Source organism: Branchiostoma belcheri, unplaced genomic scaffold (genome assembly GCF_001625305.1).
Source record: "Branchiostoma belcheri isolate BF01 breed outbred unplaced genomic scaffold, Haploidv18h27 scaffold6, whole genome shotgun sequence".
Classification (NCBI taxonomy): domain Eukaryota; kingdom Metazoa; phylum Chordata; class Leptocardii; order Amphioxiformes; family Branchiostomatidae; genus Branchiostoma; species Branchiostoma belcheri.
This window is the reverse complement of record NW_017804242.1, coordinates 135,483-158,158: the sequence shown is the minus strand read 5'-3', so window position 1 is coordinate 158,158 and position 22,676 is coordinate 135,483. Positions and strand designations below refer to the sequence as shown.

The following is a 22,676-nucleotide window of genomic DNA, read 5'->3' as shown; positions in this document are numbered from 1 at the left end:
CCCTCCTGTTGCAGGTTCCTGAAGTGGGAAGAGTTTGAGGATGAGCATCAGAACGCCGACAAGAACGGTTACGCTGGCCTGCACAAGGAGCTGGAGCCCTTCCTCCTCAGGAGGGTCAAGAAAGACGTGGAGAAGTCGCTCCCCGCCAAGGTGGAGCAAATCCTCAGGGTCGAGATGTCGGCTATACAGAAACAGTTTTACAGGTAAGGAAACCTTCCACAAGGTCTGAACAAGTCTCTTAACCCTCTCCCTGCTGCATAACTTTAACCCTAACCCTATTAAGGTGGAGCGAATCCTCAGGGGGGAGATGTCGGCCATACAGAAACAGTTTTACAGGTAAGGAAACCTTCTACAAGGTCTTATAGGTACAGAAACCTTCTGTATTAGGTCTTAACCCTCTCCCTGCACCTTAACTTTAACCCTACCCCTGCCAAGGTGGAACAGATCCTCAGGGTGGAGATGTCGGCCATACAGAAGCAGTTCTACAGGTGAGAAAACCTTCCACAAGGTCTGAACAAGTCTGATCCCAAAGTTTACTGATGCCTGTGAGGCAACAATCACTAATGGAAAATGGTTGCCTGTTTTGCATCCTAGACAGGTTCAAGCCTAGCTATTTACGGGCAATACCCAAAAAATACGTTTTCCTCACATACATATAAATTATGTAGCTTGTGTTTGGGCTATTCCAAACACTTAAAGTATGATATGATTACAAAAATGTGCTAGGAAGTGGCAGTAAATGTTAAGATCAGATAGATTTCCTTATCAGGCTTATTTTTGTCTTTTGCCATTGCTTTGGATACCTTTAAAGTTAACAGTATGGTGAAAAGCACTGTATGTTCCCCCCAGGTGGATTCTGAGGAAGAACTACAAGGCTGTGTAGTTTCGTTTCGTGGTACTTTCATGAGGCAAAAGGAAATTTTTGCAGTCTTTAGAGTTCATGAACAAATAATAATGAAAGTTTACAGTATGTCACAAACGTTTGTACCCTGCAGGTGGATTCTGACAAAGAACTACAAGGCTGTGTGGTTTCGTTTCGTGGTACATGTATGAGGCAAACAGAAATTTTTGCAGTCTTTAAAGTCCATGAACAAATGATAATGAAAGTTTCCAGTGTGTCACAAACGTCTGTAAGTTACCTGTAGGTGGATTCTGGCAAAGAACTACAAGGCTGTGTGGTTTCGTTTCGTGGTACATGTACATGTATAAGGCAAATGGAAATTTTTGCAGTCTTCAAAGTTCATGAACAAAATTAATGATCATGAAAGTTTACAGTATGTCACAGACAGTCAGTATACAATTTTATTCATTAGCGAAACCTAAGAACAACAGTGGAAAGGAGATGTTTACCTACAGATGTGTTAAGCTGTGGAGTGCACTACCAAATGAGGTTAAGGCTGTACCCGATGAGAGGCGGTTGAAGAGATTGATCAATCAATTGTATATGTATGCAACTTAATGGTTTTAATTATGATGATAGTTGTTATATTGAAATCTTTTAGTAATGATAATATTGGTTTTATACTTAGCCGATAATTTGCTTGTTCAATGATTTTAGCTTTAATTAGTACCTTATCTGACGTGTGACCTCAACGTGTATGCAAATTTGTAGTCATGTGTATATTTGTACTGTGTGTGTAATGTGTAATGAACCCTGGAAGATTAGCCGTAATGGGCTAAAGGGTATCGTAATAAACTGAACTGAACTGAAACGTTTGTTACCTTCAGGTGGATTCTGACGAAGAACTACAAGGCCCTGACGAAGGGGATGAAGGGGAACACCAGCAGTTTCCTGAACATCATGATGGAGCTGAAGAAGTGCTGTAACCACTCCTTCCTGGTCAGACCCCCGGAGGACCCCCCGCCTGGACAGAGCCTCGTCACGGTTAGTATGTCTCCTGTGCTCTAAACAGTCCTATACAAAATTGATAGAAGAAGTGCTGTAACCACTCCTTCCTGGTCAGACCCCCGGAGGACCCACCACCCGGACAGAGCCTCGTCACGGTTAGTATGTGGCCTCCGTCGGTTAGTAAAAACCTTGGTAGAATCCTACCTTGCATCAGCCCTAAAACATTGGCTATGGCTAAAATAGTCCTTATCTTAAGCTGTGTTAATATGTAATTGCCAATGTATTTATGTTTTGCCATGTGTGTCTTGAAGGACCGCAGGAAGATTAGCTTCATTTTTAAAAGCTAAGTGTGGATCCCAATAAAGTTTGTCATATAAACCCAAGTCATATACGAGAATTTCCTAATGGACAAGCCATTGTGTTTACTTGAGGAAACTGCTTTCTTAAGCTCCCTGTATGTCTTGCAGCAACTCCTGAGAAGCAGCAGAAAGTTGTAGACTGCTTTCTTACGTAGACTGCTTTCTTACGTAGACTGCTTTCTTACATAGACTGCTTTCTTACGTAGACTGCTTTCTTAAGATGCTCGTATGTCTTACAGCAACTCCTGAGAAGCAGTGAGAAGTTGTAGACTGCTTTCTTACGTAGACTGCTTTCTTACGTAGACTGCTTTCTTACGTAGACTGCTTTCTTACGTAGACTGCTTTTTTAAGATGCTCGTATGTCTTGCAGCAACTCCTGAGAAGCAGTGAGAAGTTGTAGACTGCTTTCTTACGTAGACTGCTTTCTTACATAGACTGCTTTCTTACATAGACTGCTTTCTTACGTAGACTGCTTTCTTAAGATGCTCGTATGTCTTGCAGCAACTCCTGAGAAGCAGCAGAAAGTTGTAGACTGCTTTCTTAAGTTGATTGCTTTCTTACGTAGACTGCTTTCTTAAGTTGATTGCTTTCTTAAGCACCCCGTATGTCTTGCAGCAACTCCTGAGAAGCAGTGAGAAGTTGTAGACTGCTTTCTTACGTAGACTGCTTTCTTACATAGACTGCTTTCTTACATAGACTGCTTTCTTAAGATGCTCGTATGTCTTACAGCAACTCCTGAGGAGCAGTGGAAAGTTATTCCTGTTGGACAAGCTGCTGGTTCGGCTGAGAGACACCGGACACCGCGTCCTGATCTTCTCCCAGATGGTCCGCATGCTGGACATCCTGGCAGAGTACCTCACCATGAGACACTTCCCATTCCAGGTAAGGTTCATGACCTGTAACCCTAACCATGACCCTTAAACCCTAACCATGACCCTTAAACTGTAACCCTGGACATCCTGGCAGAGTACCTCACCATGAGACACTTCCCATTCCAGGTAAGGTTCATGACCTGTAACCCTAACACTGACCTTTAAACCATAACCCTGACCCTTAAACTCTAACCCTGGATATCCTGGCTGAGTACCTCACTAGGAAACACTTCCCATTCCAAGTAAGGAACAGGTACATGTGCCTGTGTGTCTAGTAGAGTAGCTAGGCCCTTGCTTCCTTTGGTTAGGTTCTCCATGTCCAGGGCCTACACTCTTGCTACCCGTCCAAATGGCCTTAGGCATCTCATATCGAAAGGTCAATTACATATCTCTCTCTCTCTCTCTCTCTTTCTATAAATATATGCTGACAACCATTATAAAAGAAGAGTTTGCACATTCAGTATCACATGGCATGTCTGTATTTATCTGTTCTGTCCATTTGTTACAGAGACTGGACGGTTCCATCAAGGGTGAGATTAGAAGACAAGCGTTGGACCACTTCAACGCTGAGGGATCTCAGGTTAGTCTCACTCTTCCTCTATCTTTGGGATCTGCCTAAGTCTCTGGCTGTCTTGGGATTTGGCACTCCCAGCCCCGAGGACAGACAACACTTAAGCTCCTGCCCTGTATAACAGGAGCTTTCAGACTAATTTGCATCGTCTTGTCTTGACTTGTCTGACTTTTGTTCCTTTTTTGACTTCCAAAAATTTGTCTTCACTTTATTTGCATATCAATCAACAGGATGTGTATATAAACCTGCTTTCCCCTCTGGTCTCTCAGTCACTGACGAAAGCTAGTGGATACTAGCTGAAACGTCTGACGTTTTCAAAATCATATCCAGTTGCTTGAGTAACTGTTTTTTGGCATATCGTGGTATATCTGTATGGTGTAGTGGATAGAGCGTCCGACTGTCAAGCGAGAAGACCCAGGTTCAATCCCCAGGGTTGGACCCAGACATGTCCGGACATGCACCCAGACGTTGTGCCCTTGGGAAAGGCACTTAACACACATTTCCCCCCTCAGTTAGAGGGTTCCTGAGCCCTACTAGGGTTTGGGTTGGCGTTAGGAAGAGCATCCAGCCGTAAAAATCTTGCTTCAAAAAAAAGACTTGTACCTGGTGCAAGCACGTCTAACCCCCGGTTGGGGAAAAATGATGTTAAATTCGGTTTAAAAAAAAAAAAAAAAATCGTATTACCTGGATGTCTAACCTTCATCGACGTACTCTGGCTGTCTAGTTTTGTGAAAGTCGAAAGCCTCTTGTATTCTGGCCAATATTGCACCTTTGTTCATCAAATCTTTGATGGTTATACCTTGAGCCAGCAAGGAGAGAAAAGTAGTAGCTTAGTGTGTGCTCTTCACAATTTGACCTATGCTCTAGAGTCTACCCAAGTTCTGATACCATCAGCCAGCATATCTGGGTTGTACTAAAAGCAGGGTGCTAGGCAGGGAAAGCAGTACGTGCCATTTTTCAAGTCTTTAGTACGCCTCAGCTGGGGATAAAACTACCAAATCCAAGGCAAACGTTCTACTCCTATTTTATATTTGTGGTAGCACAGGTTTTTATATATTTTTGTTACACTATCAGGACTTCTGTTTTCTGCTGTCTACACGAGCGGGGGGTTGGAGATCAAACTCGTGGCCTACCAATGCACGGCAAACACTCCACTCCACATTAATGTTAATTGGTCCTCGTCTTCCAAGGGTTAGATGTGCTTGCACACTGATGCTCAGGCTTGGTGTATTTGTGACAGAACAGATGTTCAAATGTTCTTTTCTCCTTCTTTCAGGACTTCTGTTTCCTGCTGTCTACGCGAGCGGGGGGGCTGGGGATCAACCTGGCCACGGCCGACACCGTCATCATCTTCGACTCCGACTGGAACCCGCAGAACGACATCCAGGCACAGTCCAGGGCACACAGGATAGGCCAGCGGAAACAGGTGGGTTTTCTTATGATCACTGGGACTAGAACCCCGGCCCCACAGTCCAGGGCACACAGGATAGGCCAGAGGAAACAGGTGGGTTTTCTTATGATCACTGGGACTAGAACCCCGGCCCCACAGTCCAGGGCTCACAGGATAGGCCAGAGGAAACAGGTGGGTTTTCTTATGATCACTGGGACTAGAACCCCGGCCCCACAGTCCAGGGCACACAGGATAGGCCAGAGGAAACAGGTAGGTTTTCTTCTGTTCACTTTGGTAGATCTATGCTTTCCCGCCATAGTTACTGTGCACATGTGCACTGGTACCCGTAGGGATCACTCTGTATTGTATGTGGAGAGAGTCAATACAAGTTGTGTTCTGTACAGTGGGTCTGTCCGTTTAAGTGTTGATTCCGGGTTAGAGGAATGCATGCTGTTAACAAATGTAGCAGAGGGTGCTGAAATTCTTCGGCCTGTACTACTGGACTGTCCTACGCATTAAGCCGTTAACACACTGGGACTAGAACCCAGGACTCACAGTCCAGGGCACACAGGATAGGCCAGCGGAAACAGGTACAACCCTGGCTACATCACATTTATTTAGTAACCCTTTCATTGTTCCCTAGAAGCTTGATGGCTAAAAGCTCTAAGTTAGGAAAATTGGGAACATCTGTAGCCAAAGAAAATATGTGTCGAAATCAATCCTTGTCAATTTAGTGACACTTAATTGAAATGTCAAGTGAAGTCCTGCCAAACTGAGGCATTTTCCTAACCTAACATGATACTAAGTCTTGATTTACGTGGAGTGCCAGTTCTCCTTTGCCACTTGAACAACACGACAGCCCAGAAGCTCCTGTCTTACATAGCCTTCCCCATGCCATCTGCTCGTAGACCTGTGTGTCTTTTCTGCACATCCACATGTATAGGTGGGCGGCTGTCTTCCAGACCTCCTTTCCTTGTGTAACACAGACCACAACACTAAGTTGCACACAATCTGTTTTTTTACCTTCCTAACCCTTGCCTTTTGTCCCCCCACAGGTGAACATCTACCGTCTGGTGACCAAAGGCAGTGTGGAGGAGGACATCATCGAGAGAGCGAAGAAGAAGATGGTTCTGGACCACCTGGTGATCCAGAGGATGGACACGTCGGGACGGACTGTCCTCTCCAAGTCATCTGCTCCTTCCAGGTGAGGAACAAGTTCAGTTTGTGAAAGTGAAAGTGATCTCGAACCAGTTTAGCTCATTGAAGAGCTACTCTTCCACTGGTCGTGACAGAGAAGACAGATGCTATGTAACAGTATTTACTGGTTCATTGTACCGGGGAAATTCCCCTAGCTCTTTTTGACAAGCACAATGAACAGTGGACCACGGCTTAACGTCCCGTCCTAAGGACTGCGACCCTAAACAGTAGTGTGCATGTTGGGTGAGCGACAACAGCGGGGATTTAAACTCCCAACCTCTCAGTCCAGAGGCAGGATCGCTAACCACTGGACTACGCACGCTACTACATAAGCTACATTCGGTTTGTGGTTTTGTGTAGTATAACGGCAGAGCATTTGGCTCAGAACCCGGAGGTCCCGGGTTCAAATCCTGCCGAGTCACCAAACTCATGCCCTTGGGAAGGCACTTTATACGACATTCCTCACTTCACTCAGATGGAAATGAGTATGCCAGAATGTGGTTTTGTTTTATCCAGATCTCCATTAGTGTTTTTCCTGTAGTGAGCACTATTCTTCTCGGAGCTCAATACAATATAATGAAATATTAGGATAAACAAAGTTCCTCTTACAGTAGTTTAAAAAAATGTTTTGTCCTTCATCTTTCATGTTGAAAACAAAGTGGTGGTGGAAACCTATGGTAGGTGACATGTTGGAATTTAGCATGCCTGTGTGTTGCCTGGTATTTTGCTGTATGCAGCTTATGGAGTTTGATACCATGCAAAGAACACTGCTCTTCAACATACAGAAAAATGTTGATTGATGTAAAGTGAAATGGACTAACAAATGAAAAGGTTCTGGAATCCAGCTAGCATATTGGCTTGCAAGGTGCGTGATGCCACATGATTTTCACTACAATATCTAACACAAACATGACATTTCAAACTGAAAGGAAAAATGCTTCAGAATGACTTTGTGCTAAGTGACTGTGCAAAGTATGACTTTGACTATGGTTAACCCCCATACACATATATTTGCCATGTTACATATACCTACTCCCACTTGTGTTTTAGAAATCACTAGTGTAGAACTCCCTACGCACAGTTAAGACATGCAAGAGTGCATTTTATAGGCTGACGTTGCATTGTAGATTGTTTTTTCCCGGTCACTGATATGTGTGACCCGGTGGAATTATGTTGTAGAGGTATCATCAATGATTATTCCTTTTGTTCCAGCACTTCCACACCTTTCAACAAAGAAGAGCTGTCTGCTATCCTGAAGTTTGGTGCTGAGGACCTCTTCAAGGAAAACGAAGGGGAGGAAGAAGAGATGCCTGTAAGTTTGTCAGCCTTCTTTCGTGCAGTAGACAAGTATGCTCTGTTCAAAGAATACCTGCAATGTATCACAGTGAATGAGTGTGTGAGTGTGTGAATGAATGAATGTGTGTGTGTGTGTGTGTGAATGTGTGTGTGTGTGAATCATATGAGTGTTTTTGTGTGTGTGTGCGTGTGTGTGTGTGTACATGTATATTTCATTCAAAGAATGATTTTGTATAATCTCTGTGGACTGAGCTCCCTTGGACATCAACTCAACTGTTGAATGGGGGCATCCAGCTGATTGTATAAATCTCAGTAATGATAAATGATATAAAGGCCGTGATTGCATTTCAATTGTATGACTACAGAATTGTTTCAAGTGTGAAGTTAAAACACTCCTATTACAAAGCAAATAGATAATGTAGTAACATTAAGTTGTTGTTGTTAACAGGAGATGGACATAGATGAGATCCTGCGTCGTGCGGAGACAGCAGAGATGGTAGACGACGCGGGCGCAGGGCACGAGCTGCTTTCACAGTTTAAGGTACGTCAACTCTCCCACGGTGATACCAGTTACCAGTACCAGGGACACTAGACACAATTGTCTTCTGACTGCCATCAGAACAGCAACCAATAGATGTCAAAACAGTCATTTCCCTATATGAAATGAACTGTAACATGTGTCATCTGCTTATATAGAGCAGTTATTTTTTTTCTACTGTTTACAAATAATTTATCACACTTTGTATTGTAGGCTGGTTCTAGTAATTTTTGGGTGGTACTGCATATAGCTTGTTCTGGTGCAACTTCAAATGCTTCAAGTATGAAATGATGAAGAAAATGTGCTAAGAAATCACAGTAAATGTCAGTATCAGACAGATTTCCTCATCCAGAATATTTTTGATTTGCCGCCCTGAAATTGTATTAGATGCCTTTAAACCATTCCTTCGTTCCCAAAGGTTGCGAACTTCTCCACAATGGAAGAGGAGCTCCCTCCGGAGCCGGCCGTGAAGACGTGGGAGGACATCATCCCCGCCGCAGAGCGGCAGAAAGTCGACGACGAAGAGAAACAACGAGAACTGATCGAGATGCACCTCCCACCCAGGCAGAGGAAGTTTGTCACTAAGGTAGGGTGGTTTTGTGCTTAGGATCTAAAGGTTTTGGGTTCGAATCTCGTCTAGACAGAGGAGAAACAGCAGGAATTCATTGAGATGCATCTCCCACCCAGGCAGAGGAAGTTTGTCACTATGGTAGGGTGGTTTTGCGCTTAGGATCTAAAGGTTTCAGGTTCGAATCTCGTCTAGACAGAGGAGAAACAGCAGGAACTGATTGAGATGCCCCAGGCAGAGGAAGTTTGTCACTAAGGTAGGGATTTTTTAGACTTCTGACATAAACACAAGTTTCAAAAATATGTGGTTAGGGTGGTTGAAGATCGAGGAGGAACAACGGGAACTGATCGAGATGCACCCGCCGCCCAGGCAGAGGAAGTTTGTCATTAAGGTAGGGATTTTTTAGACTTGAGACATAGTGAGATAGACATTCTAGTGGTTAGGGTGGTTGAAGATCGAGGAGAAACAACGGGAACTCATCGAGATGCATCCACCACCCAGGCAGAGGAACTTTGTCACTAAGGTATGGATCAACATTGGTGGTCATTGGAAGACAGACGAAAAATGTCCAGACAATGCATGAAGTACAAAATGACTAATAAATTGGTGGACGTACCAACTACTAAGTACCTAATACCAGCTCGGAAAAGAACAAGAAATAGTCATGCCCTCAAGTACCAGAGTTATCAACCAAGGATTTAGGTCTTCAAAAACTTTTTCTGTCGTAGAACTATCACAGATTGGAACTCTGGCCCAATGACTGTCACGTGGCCATATCATTCCATACCAAAACCTTTAGATTCCGAAGAAATATCTGTGGTGCTTTCACTGTTCTTCAGACTGGATTACAGTATAACATGCACGTTCCTCCTCCCCAGCTGCAGTACGGCAGTGAATCGGAGGGTTCGACCCGTCGCGGGCGGAAGCGGAAACGCGCCTCGTCCAGCAGCGAGAGTGACTCGGACAGCGACGCTGACGCCAAGCCTCGCAAACGCGGCCGTCCCAGGACCGTCCCCAGGGACACCATCAAGGGCTTCTCCGACCCGGAAGTCAGGAGGTTTGTGGATCGAAAATTTAATAGTTTTTATGCCAAAAAAAACAGTTACACAAGCAACTGGATATGATTATGGAAATGGTCAGATGTTAAAGGTAGAATCCACTACCTTAAAAACCTTTTCTGACAACCTCCAGTAAGACTGGAGACTTGTCATAAAAGCAGGTTTATAAGTACGAACTAGTGATTGATATGTGAAGAAAAATCTTTTAACAAAAGGTAGTGGATGCTACCTGAAACATCTGACCGTTTCCAAAATCATATCCATTTTTTTTTTGGTGTGCTAAGGTAGTTGTTTAGCACCAAATATGCATGCATTACCAGCTTAGGTCGCAGGGAGAACTTTGTAGTTAATCTCTTGGGTTATGAATCTACCAATAACTGCACGAGTCAAACACCTTTTTTCAACTTGTGCCTTTTTTCTCTGCCTGTCATTTCAGGTTTGTGAAGAGCTACAAGAAGTTTGGTATGCCCCTCACAAGGTGAGTACAATCTGCATCAAACTTTTGCACACTTAGCTCAATTTTCAATTTCAATTTATTTATTTAACCAGTAATTACAACTCAGGCCAATTTGGCCTGCTTTTCAGGTAATCCTGGATACATATAAAAATACACACAACAAATATACATTACATAAACTATTACTAAATTACAACATCCTAAACATCAAGAGTGTCAAATCCTGCACCTAATGCTCTGTATAAAAGTCCTAAGAAGTCCTGCTCCTAATTATCTGTATTAAAAGTCCTGAGAAGTCCTGCTTCTAATGTTCTGTTTAAAAGTCCTGAGACTAAGGAGCTGTCGTTGCTGTAGCGGAAGAGTGTTCCACAGGTAAGGACCATAGTACTGCAGACTGCTCCGGTATGCCGTGACTCTTACTGGTGGACAGAAGAGTAGGTGAGGGTCGTAGTCCCTAAGACGCTTTAACTCTGAGCGAGTAGTCCGTACGCTTAATGTTGGAGGAGTCTCCCACTTGAACAGAGATGCCATGTACACCGGCGCACTACCACGAATTGCCTTAAAGACATTGACAAGGGTTGTGATTTCTGTCCGTTTGCGCACAGAATCTATCCCTGCCTCAGCTCGCAGGTTAACCGCTGAGACATGGTCCTGGAGTTTGTGACCTGTAATAAGCCTTGCAGCTCGGTTGACCAGTCTGTCCAGCTGTGACATAAGAGTCTTGTTGCCTTGTACAAGACTTGGTAGCCATGCTGTGGCACAATACTCCAGATGAGACAGTAGTAGTGTCTGGTACATGGTACGCAGAACTTCCTTTGTAACAAAGGCTCTAGCACGCCCCATGGCTCCGAGTCCTCTAAGAAGCTTCTTCGTGATTCTGTGCACATGTGCTGCCCACCTGAGTGATGGGTCGAGAGTAATGCCCAGGTAAGTGAACGAATCAACTTGCTTATATACATTCACACCGTCTGTTATGTTGACGGATGTCCCAGCATGCCTCAATTTCTGAGGGAGCCCGAAGAGCATCGATTTGGTTTTGTCAGGATGTAACAGCAACTTATTTTCGTTTAGCCATTTTACAACTCTCTTCATGTCCATAGAGACAGTCTCTTCACAGGCCTTCACGGAGTCAGCCGAGTAGTACAGGACTGTGTCATCAGCATACATGTGGATGCTGCATTTTTCAATGACGTTGGGTAAGTCGTTAACGTACAGACAGAACAGTAGGGGCCCTAGAACACTTCCCTGAGGAACCCCACAGGAGACCCGAGTTTTTGTAGAGTGTTGACCCTGAAGGCACGTGCAGTGGAAGCGCTCAGACAGGTAAGAGGAAAACCATTTCATGGCGTCACTGTCAAAGCCAAGCTTATCAAGTTTGCCTAACAGAATGTCATGGTTAACCGAATCGAAAGCCTTCCGTAGGTCCAGAAATAGTGCGACTGTGACTTTACTGCAGTTGTAACCAGATCTAATGTCCTCTACAATCTTCTGTACAGCAGTCCCCGTGCTATGGTGCCTCCTGAACCCGCTTTGGTAAGTAGTGAGAAGTTCACATCTGGTCAGGTAACGTGTCACTTGATTACATACAAGCCTTTCCATTACCTTTGACGTAACACTTAGCACAGACACAGGGCGGTAGTTACCAACATCAGCACAGTTGCCAGACTTGTGTACAGGTGAGATCTGAGCCTCCTTCCAGTCAGATGGAACCTCTCCAGAGGCGAGTGATAAGTTAAATATATGAGTCAGAGGCTTTGCAATCACTGGGGCAGAGTCTTTGAGAAGTTTAGCTGGAATTTTGTCCAACCCCGTTGCTTTCCTGTTTCAGCCTTAAAAGTTCATTCATCACTTCTGACTCTTCAACACCTTCAAAACTGAATTTTGTCGAGGGGTCAGGGATGTGGCGGAGAGGATCCTCCTGGGAATCTGGTATCTCATCCGTAAGTCGTGAAGCGCAGGATGAAAAGTAATCATTGAATTCCTGGGCCATTTCGCTTGGGTCAGACGTGGAAGTGTTGTCAGCTCGCACCAATTTCTGGACTCGGCCTTTGGATTTTGATTTCCCTGTAAAAGTGTTTATGATCTTCCACATGAGAGATTGGTCACCCTTGGCCTCTGACACAGCTTTGGCAAAGTGACTTCTCTTCTCGTTTCTGATCAGAGATGTTGTCTGATTTCTCAGAGCACGGTAAGTATCCCAGTCCTGTACAACTTTTGTTCTGATAGCTTTGCGTCTGGCAGCGTCCCGACGACCCATCATGTTTCTCACCCTGTCAGTCATCCATGGGGCTGTGCGGTTGTTCTCCCGAAGTGTTTTCTTACGGAGCGGGGCGTGTTCGTTGGCAACATTCAGGAAAATGTCCGTAAAGGCATTCCAGGCCTCGCTAACATCCACACAGTCGAGTACTGTATCCCATCTGACTGATTTTAAGCTGTCAATGAAGGATTGCTGTGAGTAATGCTTGTAAGACCTATGTTCATACTGGTGAGCCACACCAGCCTCTCTTCCTGATTTAGAGCAGGTCAGAATGAGGTGATGATCTGAAGGCCCCCAGGCTACACTCGCAGCTGATTTGTATCTGACTGGGTTAGAAACATAAATGTTATCAATGCATGACTCAGTAGTCTCCGTGACACGGGTTGGTTGGTGTATGACAGGGACGAGTTGGTACAGACCCTTCAGGAATTCCACTGAAGATTCTGACTGAATAGATTTAAGCAGGTCAGAGTTGAAGTCCCCCATGATCGAGACATCCACGTTTTCATCTTCTGCGGTTTGGCTGAGAGTGCGGACGAGTGACTCGGCAGAGTCTCTCCATTCAGAACCGGAGTTCGGTGGTCGGTACACGCACGCGAGGATAGTCTTTCTCGCCTTCTCCGGTTTTACCTCGACACAACAAACCTCCAGGTCGTCCCGCTCGAGATCAGACCGACGTTGAGACGGGATGGTCTGTCTCACATAAACCCCCACTCCGCCACCTTGTCTGGATCTGCCAGCATTGGTTAAAGCTAGTGATGATGTCCATCCTAGGAATGAGTTCTACTCTACTACTGTGGAAAAAACAAATTTTTGAACACTTCAATCCTGGTTTGATAACTCGGGTATTGAAATCATATTGTACATCATGCATAGTCTGCATGTGTTATTTCTATCGTTTCGTGACACCTACTGTAGGTTTACCTTAACCTGCAATTGTCCCCTAGGCTAGAGGCTATAGCTAATTTTTGAACATCCAAGGTTGATACCAGTGCTCCTAGCATCTGTACTCTAGGTTAGAGGCTATAGCTAATTTTTGAACACCTCAATCCTAGGTTGTTAACTCTGGTCCTTGTGTCTGCCCCCCCCCCCTCCAGGTTAGAGGCTATAGCAGGCGACGCGGAGCTGCAGGAGAAGTCGTACGCAGACCTGAAGCGGCTGGGAGACCTGCTGCACGACGGCTGCGTCAAGGCTATCGAGGAGTACGAGAAACAGATGAAGGAGAACCCAGAATTCGATGGCAAGTTGTTGTTGGAAGCCTTATTCATTTTTCATTGAGATTTACCACATTTTTGAAGGATTTTACGTAGCAGGTGGCAATCACCTGTTTAAACCTTCCAAACCTTTTAGTTATTTTAAATAGGCACAGCATGTAGTGAGATAGAAGCTTACTTCTGTGTGTAGTGGTAAAACCTACTATATTCTTTACTAAACAGGGACATTTAGAGTTGTTTTTACGTCAGCCAAATTCTTTTCTGTTTTACAATGTAATTCAAAAGCCAGAAGTTCCAGGGTCCATCTTTTTCTGTATCAAATTCACCAAGAGCCTAGCATGACAATGGTTTAACAATAAAAGGCCCCTCATACCAATCACTTAAAAATCCATTATACAAAATGTCTTATTAAACCCTTTTTTTCACCTTTACTTTATTTATTTATACAGGATATTTGTACTCAGGTCATTTGACCTGTTTTTCAGACAATCCTGTTTTTTTAAAAAGCAACGCAATACAATACAATCACAATAACAACAATTACAACATATACAGCTATTAATTCAACCAAATAATATAAATTGTGATCTTTTAACTGTTGCTGTTTCCCCCAACAACAGGAAAGAAGCGCGGCCCAACGTTGAAGCTGTCCACAGTGACGGTGAACGCTCCGTCCATCCTGAGACACGAGGAGGAGATGCTACCGCTGGCCAAGGCCATCCCCGAGGACCCGGAGGAGCGGAAGAAGTTCCGGCTGCCGTGCAGGGCCAAGCTGGCCCACTGGGACGTGGACTGGGCTGCGGAGGAGGACTCCGCTCTGCTGGTCGGCATCTACGAGTATGGGATGGGCAGCTGGGACACAGTGCAGATGGACCCTGAACTTAACCTGTCGGACAAGGTAGGAACCTTCATGTGCACAGGCATGCACATGCACTCATACACACACGCACACACTCGCACATACATGCACACACTCGCACATACATGCACACACACGCACACACACACACTCGCACATACATGCACACACGGAATGGGCAGCTGGGATACAGTGCAGATAAGGTAGGGTCCTACATGTGCGTACGTACACGTCCTACACAAACGCACACACACACACACACACAAGTACGGGATGGGTAGCTGGGATACTGTGCACTCACACACACACACACACGGTGGACCCGGAAATTACCTGTCGGATAAGGTAGGGTCCTTCACGCACATGCATGTGCGCAGGTACGCTATCTCACACACACACACACACACAAATACACGCACACACATACACACACACACGCCGCGCGCACGCACACACACACACACACACACACACACACACACACACATGCACACACACACATGTACACACACACACACACACACACACCACACTGCCTTTCACACACCAGCTTCTTTGACTGCTGTCAAGACTAATGGCTACATAATGTAATTTTGTTTCTCCTTCCTACTGTAACAGATTCTCCTGGATGAGGATAAGAAACCCCAGGCCAAACACCTGCAGTCACGAGCAGAGTACCTCATCAGGCTGCTGAACAAGGACCAAGTCAAGAAGGAGGCACTCGCAGAAGGGAAGGTGAGGCAGGACTCTTAGGTTTGGTGCAAAATTTGTGAATTGTAGTGTTGAATTTTTGGACACCACATAAAGTCGGTAAGACCGCCAAACCTGGTCGTAATCAAATGTGGCCTTTGGGTTGGTTGTCTGTTCCTAAAGTAGCCAAAAAAAGTGGCTTGAGTTTTTCTTTAATGTCAGAATTCCCATTTGTACTTTGCACAATATCAGAGTGCTTCGCTGATTTTTCCTTGTGTATGGAGCAATCATCGTAAATTTTGGTTGTTGATTGGGGCAAGAATGCTCTTTGGGGACTGCAAAAAGTGATAATTAGTTACGTAAGATGGTTAACAGAAGGTCCTAACCTTAACCCTGCACAGTACCTATTGAAATTCATAGTTATCATCTTCTCAAGTCTAATAATAAACTGTTTCTCCTGTTGTACATTTATGCAGGTCATCAAGAAGGAGAGAAGACCCCGGATGCCCAAACAGCCCAAAGACCCGACCGCGGTGAAGAGACCCAAAGCCAAAGTCAAGTTCGTGGAGCGGAAGGAGAACGAAGCTCCGGTAGACGAACCAAACCTCGATCCAGAGGAACATCGGGAACCGCTAGAAGAGGGGGAGGTGGAGGACAGCAACGACAAAACTGACATCAAGGAGCTGGTCGTCAAGACTAAAGTCAAACGGGCCAAGAAACCCAAAACACCCAAGATTGTTAAAGAGGTATGATATTTTATAAAACTAATTTGCTTCGAGGCAGTGCCACTCAAATAAATTGCGATTACAAAAAAGAAGGAAGTAAGGAATAAAAAAAACAACATCAAGGAACCGGTCGTCAAGACTAAAGTCAAACGGGCCAAAAAACCCAAAACCCCCAAGATTGTCAAAGAGGTAGGCTCCTTTTTTATTTTGATTTGCTCACTGTTAAGTCAAGAGACAACTTCTAGGCAGTCAAATAAATTATTATTACAAGAAAAGGAAGGAAGGAAGGAATAAAAAAAGCGACAAAAGGAACTGGTTGTCAAAAATACAGTCAAATGGGCCAAGAAACCCAAAACTCCCAAGATTGTCAAAGAGGTAGGGTACATCTTTCTTCTTTTTTCGTCAACAAATTTGCTTAGTGACAGTCTTAAGGACCACTCGGGTTGATAGAACAGCATCTCTTCTCCCAAGTCTTACCGTTGGTTGTAGATTTTGATTTGTCTACAGGCTAGTATCTTCAAGGTTATGGTTAATGTCTCTAAGTTTTTCTACGTGATTTTGTAACTAAGAATACTTATAATGTATCACTGCCTGATTTATTATCTTAATACCTTTCTTTATTATTCCCCTCAGTCTGCTGACAAAACAACACCAGCGAAACCCAAGGAGAAGAACAAGAAAGAGCCCCTGAACACTGACCTGGACCCGGACGCATCTCAGCATTCTGTGTTAGAAGACATGGACGATCTGGGCAAAGAAACCTTCAACATGGTATGTATTGCTGTGAGGATTTTTTGTTTACTGAAAATATTCTTTTCAGCCAAAAGAGTACAGTACAGTCAAATCTGTACCAGTGACCACCTCTACATTGGAACCACCATTTTGTTGTTAATTTGTTTCATAGTTGACTACATTAACTGATTGTTAATTTGATTTCAAATGTTACTTAATTATGTTACTTTCTTTAATGTCAGTGATCACTCTGATTCGAACTCAGCTTATGTTACTTAATTATGTTAATTATTTTTAATTGTTCAATTTATGGTAATATTGTGTTGAATTCTGTACATTTCTGTTGTTATAATTTTGAATTTTATGTGGACTCCAGGAAGAATAGTGGTCAGTTGAACACTAATGGAGATCTAATAAAAACAAACAAACAAACAACAAACCACCTGGCCAATGTGACCACTTTTTGCTGATCTCTCAGATAATTTTCCTATTGACACAAGCATTTAGACTCCTGTCTATAGTGACCACCTGTCACATTGACTAGATTTTATCAGTCCTCAACTCCCCCTAGTGCATGTCTTTAGCAGTTTTGCCTGTTGTTTAGATTACACATCAAAATTGCAGCTTGGAAGAATTGTACCGGACATCGAATGATTCTGTTTCATAACTTTTCCCCTAAACAGTGCAAGGAGAGGATGAGACCAGTTAAAAAGGCACTAAAGCAGCTGGACAAGCCTGAGGAGGGCCTTACAGAGGAGGAACAGCTGAACCACACCAGGCAGTGCCTGCTGAAAATAGGCGACCGCATCATGGAGTGCCTGAAGGAATGGACAGACGCCGAGGAAGTCAAGAAGTGGAGAAAGTAAGTGTTGATCTTAATTTTATCGACTTGGCACAAAGATGAAAGAAATTGCCTTCAGACTTAGATTTAGAGATATGCAATGCAATAGTTTTTGAAGCCTATGTACAAATGTATCAGGAAAGGTTACATACAACTGCTGGAGAAATGTTTTTGGTGGGGGAATCTTGCATGCACATCTAAACATTCTGGCAATTCAGTGTAGACATAGCTGAGGTGACTCTACTATGAAGGAGTTTTAACTTACTATGAAGGGTTTGAACTACATGTAACTACTACAGCTTGTGTTAGGCAAAAGAAATTGACAATGATTCTGTCTGTCTGTTGTCTTTCCAGTAATCTCTGGATATTCGTATCCAAGTTCACCGAGTTTGATGCCCGGAAACTCTTCAAACTATACAAACATGCTGTCAAAAAGAGGGAGGAGGAGAAAGAGGTTTGTTAAACTTAAAAGTTATTTTTGTTCAATGATTTCCTTTTGTAAAAGAAGCTGGCCATTTTTTCATAAGGAATGTCATGCCTTACAGTACAAAGTTTTGTGACTTGGTCCTGAATACTTGTATCTTTAAGATCACTTAACATCAGTCTCATGGACAGTCACTATCTGTATGTCAAAATGTAATGAAAAAAATGAACCTCTACCAGATAAAACTAGGTTAGTCAAAGTCAAAAAAGTGCTTTGTGAAGAATTTGCATACAGTAGTGTTGCTGTAATTTAAATAAAGCAAGAAAAGCTTGACCTAGAGGTCCTTTCCCCCAATTTCCCAAAGAAGCAGACCAAAGAAAAGACCAAGCCGACGGCGACTTCCAACTCCACGATCGTGAAGAAAGAACCGTCGGACAGCCAACACGCACACGTGGTGAAGAGGCCTTCTCAGGGTTCCGAGAGGACGTCAGGGTGGGGAAGTGACTCCGCTAGCAGGGACAGGTGAGACGGGAGACACAGCAAGGGGGGAGGGAGGGGTGTCTGCTTAGCAGTGGCTGGGGGAGGGGGGGGAAGCCAACACGCACACGTGGTGAAGAGGCCTTCACAAAGTGCACAGGGTCTGCTGGCCTTTGCTTTGGATTTGTTTGATCGCTCATGAGAATGGTATTGCTTTGGTGTGTGTGTGTGTTTTTGTGTGTGTGTGTGTGTTTGTGTGTGCTTGCTTGTGTGTGTATGTGTTCTGCTATGTCTAGTGCCTGTACTAAGACATGTTTTTGTTGTGTAGTTTCACGAGTAACGGCCCGTGGCCCGGCACCAGCTCAAGTTACGGCCACACGGCGGGGAGAGCCGGCACGGGAGGCGGGGCGGACAGGTGGGGGCACGACAGGTACCAGCCCGGCAGGGACCCCTTCAGGGAAAGGTAAGGAACTCTCAAGAAACCCCCTAGCTTTCATCAGATAGCAGATTATATCTGAAACATTTTACTCCTTAGAGAATTTATAGTTTCTTGATATATGTTCTATCTGGATTTCTAATCTCCTGTGACAAACCTGCTTAGTGAAAGTGTTTTACTTGTAGTGGGATGAAGTGAATAACTTGTAAAAGTGATCAACCAGAGAAAAATGAAGTAGTGGTGACTGAATGTGTGTGCAGTTGACAGTATGATCTCCTTTCTGATGGTTTCATTGCTGAGGAGATATATGTATTATAGTAATTTCAGCTATGCTCTTGACTACATTTCAGGCATCGAGGGGAGGTCAGCAGTGCATACAATCGGCCGGGCGCCCGCGACTACGATTCCCATCGGACGCGGGACTCCTCCCGGTACAACGCGGACCACCGATGGGACCGGGACCGCGATCGGGACAGGGAGAGGGACCACCGGGACCGCGAGCGGGGCGACCGGGACTACCGGTCCTCGCGGGACCACCGAGATCGGGACTCAGGCTCGTCCCGGGACTCTTCTTCCAGACACCGAGACCGCGCCGGGAACAAGGAAGACGGTTCGCATCGGAGCGGTCGCACCGAATCCGGTGGTCACTCGTCTTCGGGAGGGGAACGCGGCGGGGATCAGAGGTTGCACCATTCTCAGTCGGACCACAAGCGCAGGAAAAAGGATGACTCCTATTCGTCTTCGGACGGCAAGAAGAAGTCGAGGAAAGACAGTAGCGAACACAGGTCCTCAAACACGCAGGAACATTCTAGTAGTAGAACCAGGGAGGACCCAAAGGACCACAGGGCTTTGATAGAACACCGCTCGCCTCTAGAGCACAGATCGCCCTTAGAACACAGATCTCCCCTCGACCACGGGGACAGAAGTAACGAAAGAACAGACTCGAGACACTGACAGACATTCACGTCAGGAGGAGAATCCTGTCTTAGTGAAAATGATATGTTGCACCAGAGGTAAAAGGAAGAAAAAAGAAAGAACTTTACGTGGACACGAGACCAATTTTCAAACAGAGTATCACAGATGAATAATAAACTATTTGTATGATTGTTACAAAATTGGCTGTTGTAAATAGGGAAGAGAAGATAACTTAATAATAATTTACAGGTTCCGATGCTTGTATTTATGCCCTCTGATGTTAAATAGTCGTGAAGAAAAACAAAAGTCTCTGTGCAGACGAAACTTCCAGTGGCAATGCCGTCTGCACACTTTTCCTCAGCCGTGGGTTTGACTTAAGATGTGAAGCCATTTTTTATAGGCAGGCATCGCGAAATAATGGCACACTTCTATATTTATAAGCCGTTTAGATGCCTCAACATCACCCCTCGCACAAGGCATATATCGAGTGTTACGTTAACCGTCTGCTACACAGGTATAGTAGCCTGGATGCCAAACTGTTTTCAGGGTCAAAAGCCCAGGCCAGCCCCCAGTTGCAACTTGAGAGATGTCCAAGCTAGGCTTGGAGCCAAGGAGCTAGCCTGTATACTGGTCCTGTGGCACCCAGTCTAGCCTTGGAGCTGAGGAGCTAGCCTGTATACTGACCCTGGCAACAGTCTGGCACCCAGGCTAGTCCTGGAACCAAGTACCTGGCCCTGTTAACAGTCTGGTACCCAGGCTACAGGTAGAGACTTGTGGAGGATAGACAGTGCTTTGTGATGCTTTCCGTGTCAGAAAAGTAATTATTAAGGAGATGAAGCCTTTATTTTCCAGTCTGCAATACCGTACCGCCATTTTACTTACTGTCCCCAGAACCCACCAAACCAACCATGGTCTGACCTTTGACCACCTCCATGTGTTCTTAGCCTGCGAGGGTTGGAGCAAATAAATGTCACTGATTCCTCGGACTTGTTGACTTTTGTATCAATGAACTTACTCATACAGACACACACACACACACACACAGACAGATATACATACACATACACATACCTTGTTGTGGGGGCCACTTTACACACTGAAATAAAACAACTGTACAAAATACAAGGCAAAAATTCTAGTTTGCTCAAAAATGTTTATTTTCTGTTAAATATTGCATAGTAAATTTGTCATATTGCTTAGTAAAATGTACCATCTACAATAGTCAGAAATTTGCTATAATGCTTGAGTAGTATAGTCAAACTACCAAAAACATCCCACTACAACATGATTCATGTATACATAGATGATTTCATCAGGTTGGTGAATGATTGAACAGCATTTAAATGGTGCAGTTGTATCTTGCTTTCTTCAATTGTAAAGAGGATTTTCATCAATTATAGTTAATGCCGTTAACGTTTTTATTAACGTTAACTTCTTGCACTTCAGAGTAGAGTAGAGTAGATGTCTTCGGCCAGGTAGGAGCTTAAGTTCAAGTTTAGGCCGCTCTTCTCAACTGCATGTGACTGTGGGCAGGAGCAGACTATGAGACATCTCCTTGTCTGCCCCCTCCTGCCCGAACCCTGCTCCAAGGAGGACCTGGAAGCCCTGACTCCAAGAGGAAGGGCATGGCAGAGTATTGGAGGGGAAGAGTGTAGCAGTGGTGATTCGAGAAGAAGTCCACAGACATCTCTGGTTTCTGGGGATGATCTAGAGGCTGAGCTCTGTAGTCGAACATCAGATTCTCTTTCAGGCAGAATCATAACTTTTTTTCTGGTTGTCGTTCATGGCGGGAATTTAGACGAGGTTGTGATGGACGAGACCGAATCCGCATGTTCCTGCTGCCCTATAACAACTGAACAGTGTCATTTCCCAACTGGTTGCCTGCCGATCGGGAAGTTGTAGTTCATAATCTAACCGCTAGAGGACGCTGTCGAGTTGTTTGCAATATACGTAGACCGTGATAATAGGTAATTATAAAAGTTGTAAAATTATGTATGCTAACGTCAGAGACGACAACTGTTGCTTCGAAGCGCCGCTGTGCGAGGCACGGTTGCAGAACTCCAGCGTCTGAACTAAAACAGCGCCAGCCTTCCAACTGAGATGTTGATGTTTTTCTTTCGCGACATTCCTGGCTCGGTGACCTGCCTTGACCCGATGGGCGTGGTCACGAACGCAACTAAACTTAAAAACACCTCACGAGCCTCTGGGTCTTTTATACGGGTGAATTCAGAGTTTTTGGACTTGTCAATAAGATAATGTATATTTATCTTAATTGTACGTATATCGGTATGAGAGATAGTCGCTTTTATTATAGTTTTTGCTTGATTTTGGGACAGATTTGTGATTTATAGTTGGATGCCTTCACTAGTGCATGACGGGAGGCCACAGCTGGGTCATTTCCAGGCAAGATGGCTGACGGGGACAGGGATCGCGAATTAGCTTCGAATTTCAGGTAAAATTCTCCCTTATTTCCCTCACAGAGTGTCAAAAACTCACACGAAGAACTACATGAGATACTCTTCGATCCCGTTTGGGTGTCATTTTCGCAGTTTTCGCCCGGAATCGTCTGTTTGAGGCCACATAGCTGGAGGGTATCATGTTGCAGATAGTTGCAAAGATTCATTGTTTTGAAAGTTGTAAACTTTGTTCGCCATCGTTCACTTTCTGCGCGCCAAGACGGCAAAAACAGCCCGTATCCTGGTCCCTGCATGCCTTACGAGTTAGATTCGTGGCTTGTTATTTTGAAACGAGCCCGATGTGGCCATAAGTTCGCTATTTGTTGACGCGAGTTCTACTCGCGATGGAAACTCCGCTGCATTGTTCTAATTAATGGAACATGAATATTTATAGGTTCTCAGATCTGTATCTTTGTGGGTTGCAGCTGTCAAAAGCATCCCCGATTTCTGCCCGAGAGGGCTCTATAAATTAAAAACGATGTTCAGGAGTAGTGT

At 44.5% G+C, this 22,676-nt stretch overlaps 1 protein-coding gene across 1 annotated transcript in view; it reads left to right on the top strand.

The window, feature by feature from the left end:
• LOC109482579 (chromodomain-helicase-DNA-binding protein 1-like) overlaps positions 1-19,920 on the top strand; it is a 48,440-nt gene extending 28,520 nt beyond the window's left edge. Inside the window, exons 19-39 of the mRNA XM_019785345.1 lie at positions 15-203; positions 1,729-1,885; positions 2,938-3,090; positions 3,589-3,660; positions 4,928-5,077; positions 6,097-6,245; positions 7,451-7,550; positions 7,983-8,075; positions 8,491-8,658; positions 9,519-9,697; positions 10,135-10,176; positions 13,510-13,652; positions 14,247-14,524; positions 15,104-15,220; positions 15,652-15,921; positions 16,534-16,671; positions 17,316-17,494; positions 17,828-17,927; positions 18,262-18,419; positions 18,703-18,837; positions 19,161-19,920. Of these exons, the coding sequence (XP_019640904.1) occupies positions 15-203; positions 1,729-1,885; positions 2,938-3,090; positions 3,589-3,660; positions 4,928-5,077; positions 6,097-6,245; positions 7,451-7,550; positions 7,983-8,075; positions 8,491-8,658; positions 9,519-9,697; positions 10,135-10,176; positions 13,510-13,652; positions 14,247-14,524; positions 15,104-15,220; positions 15,652-15,921; positions 16,534-16,671; positions 17,316-17,494; positions 17,828-17,927; positions 18,262-18,419; positions 18,703-18,837; positions 19,161-19,764 (3,574 nt within the window). The 3' untranslated portion in view covers positions 19,765-19,920. The remainder of the gene's footprint in view (positions 1-14; positions 204-1,728; positions 1,886-2,937; positions 3,091-3,588; positions 3,661-4,927; positions 5,078-6,096; positions 6,246-7,450; positions 7,551-7,982; positions 8,076-8,490; positions 8,659-9,518; positions 9,698-10,134; positions 10,177-13,509; positions 13,653-14,246; positions 14,525-15,103; positions 15,221-15,651; positions 15,922-16,533; positions 16,672-17,315; positions 17,495-17,827; positions 17,928-18,261; positions 18,420-18,702; positions 18,838-19,160) is intronic.
• Positions 19,921-22,676: the final 2,756 nt, after the last annotated feature.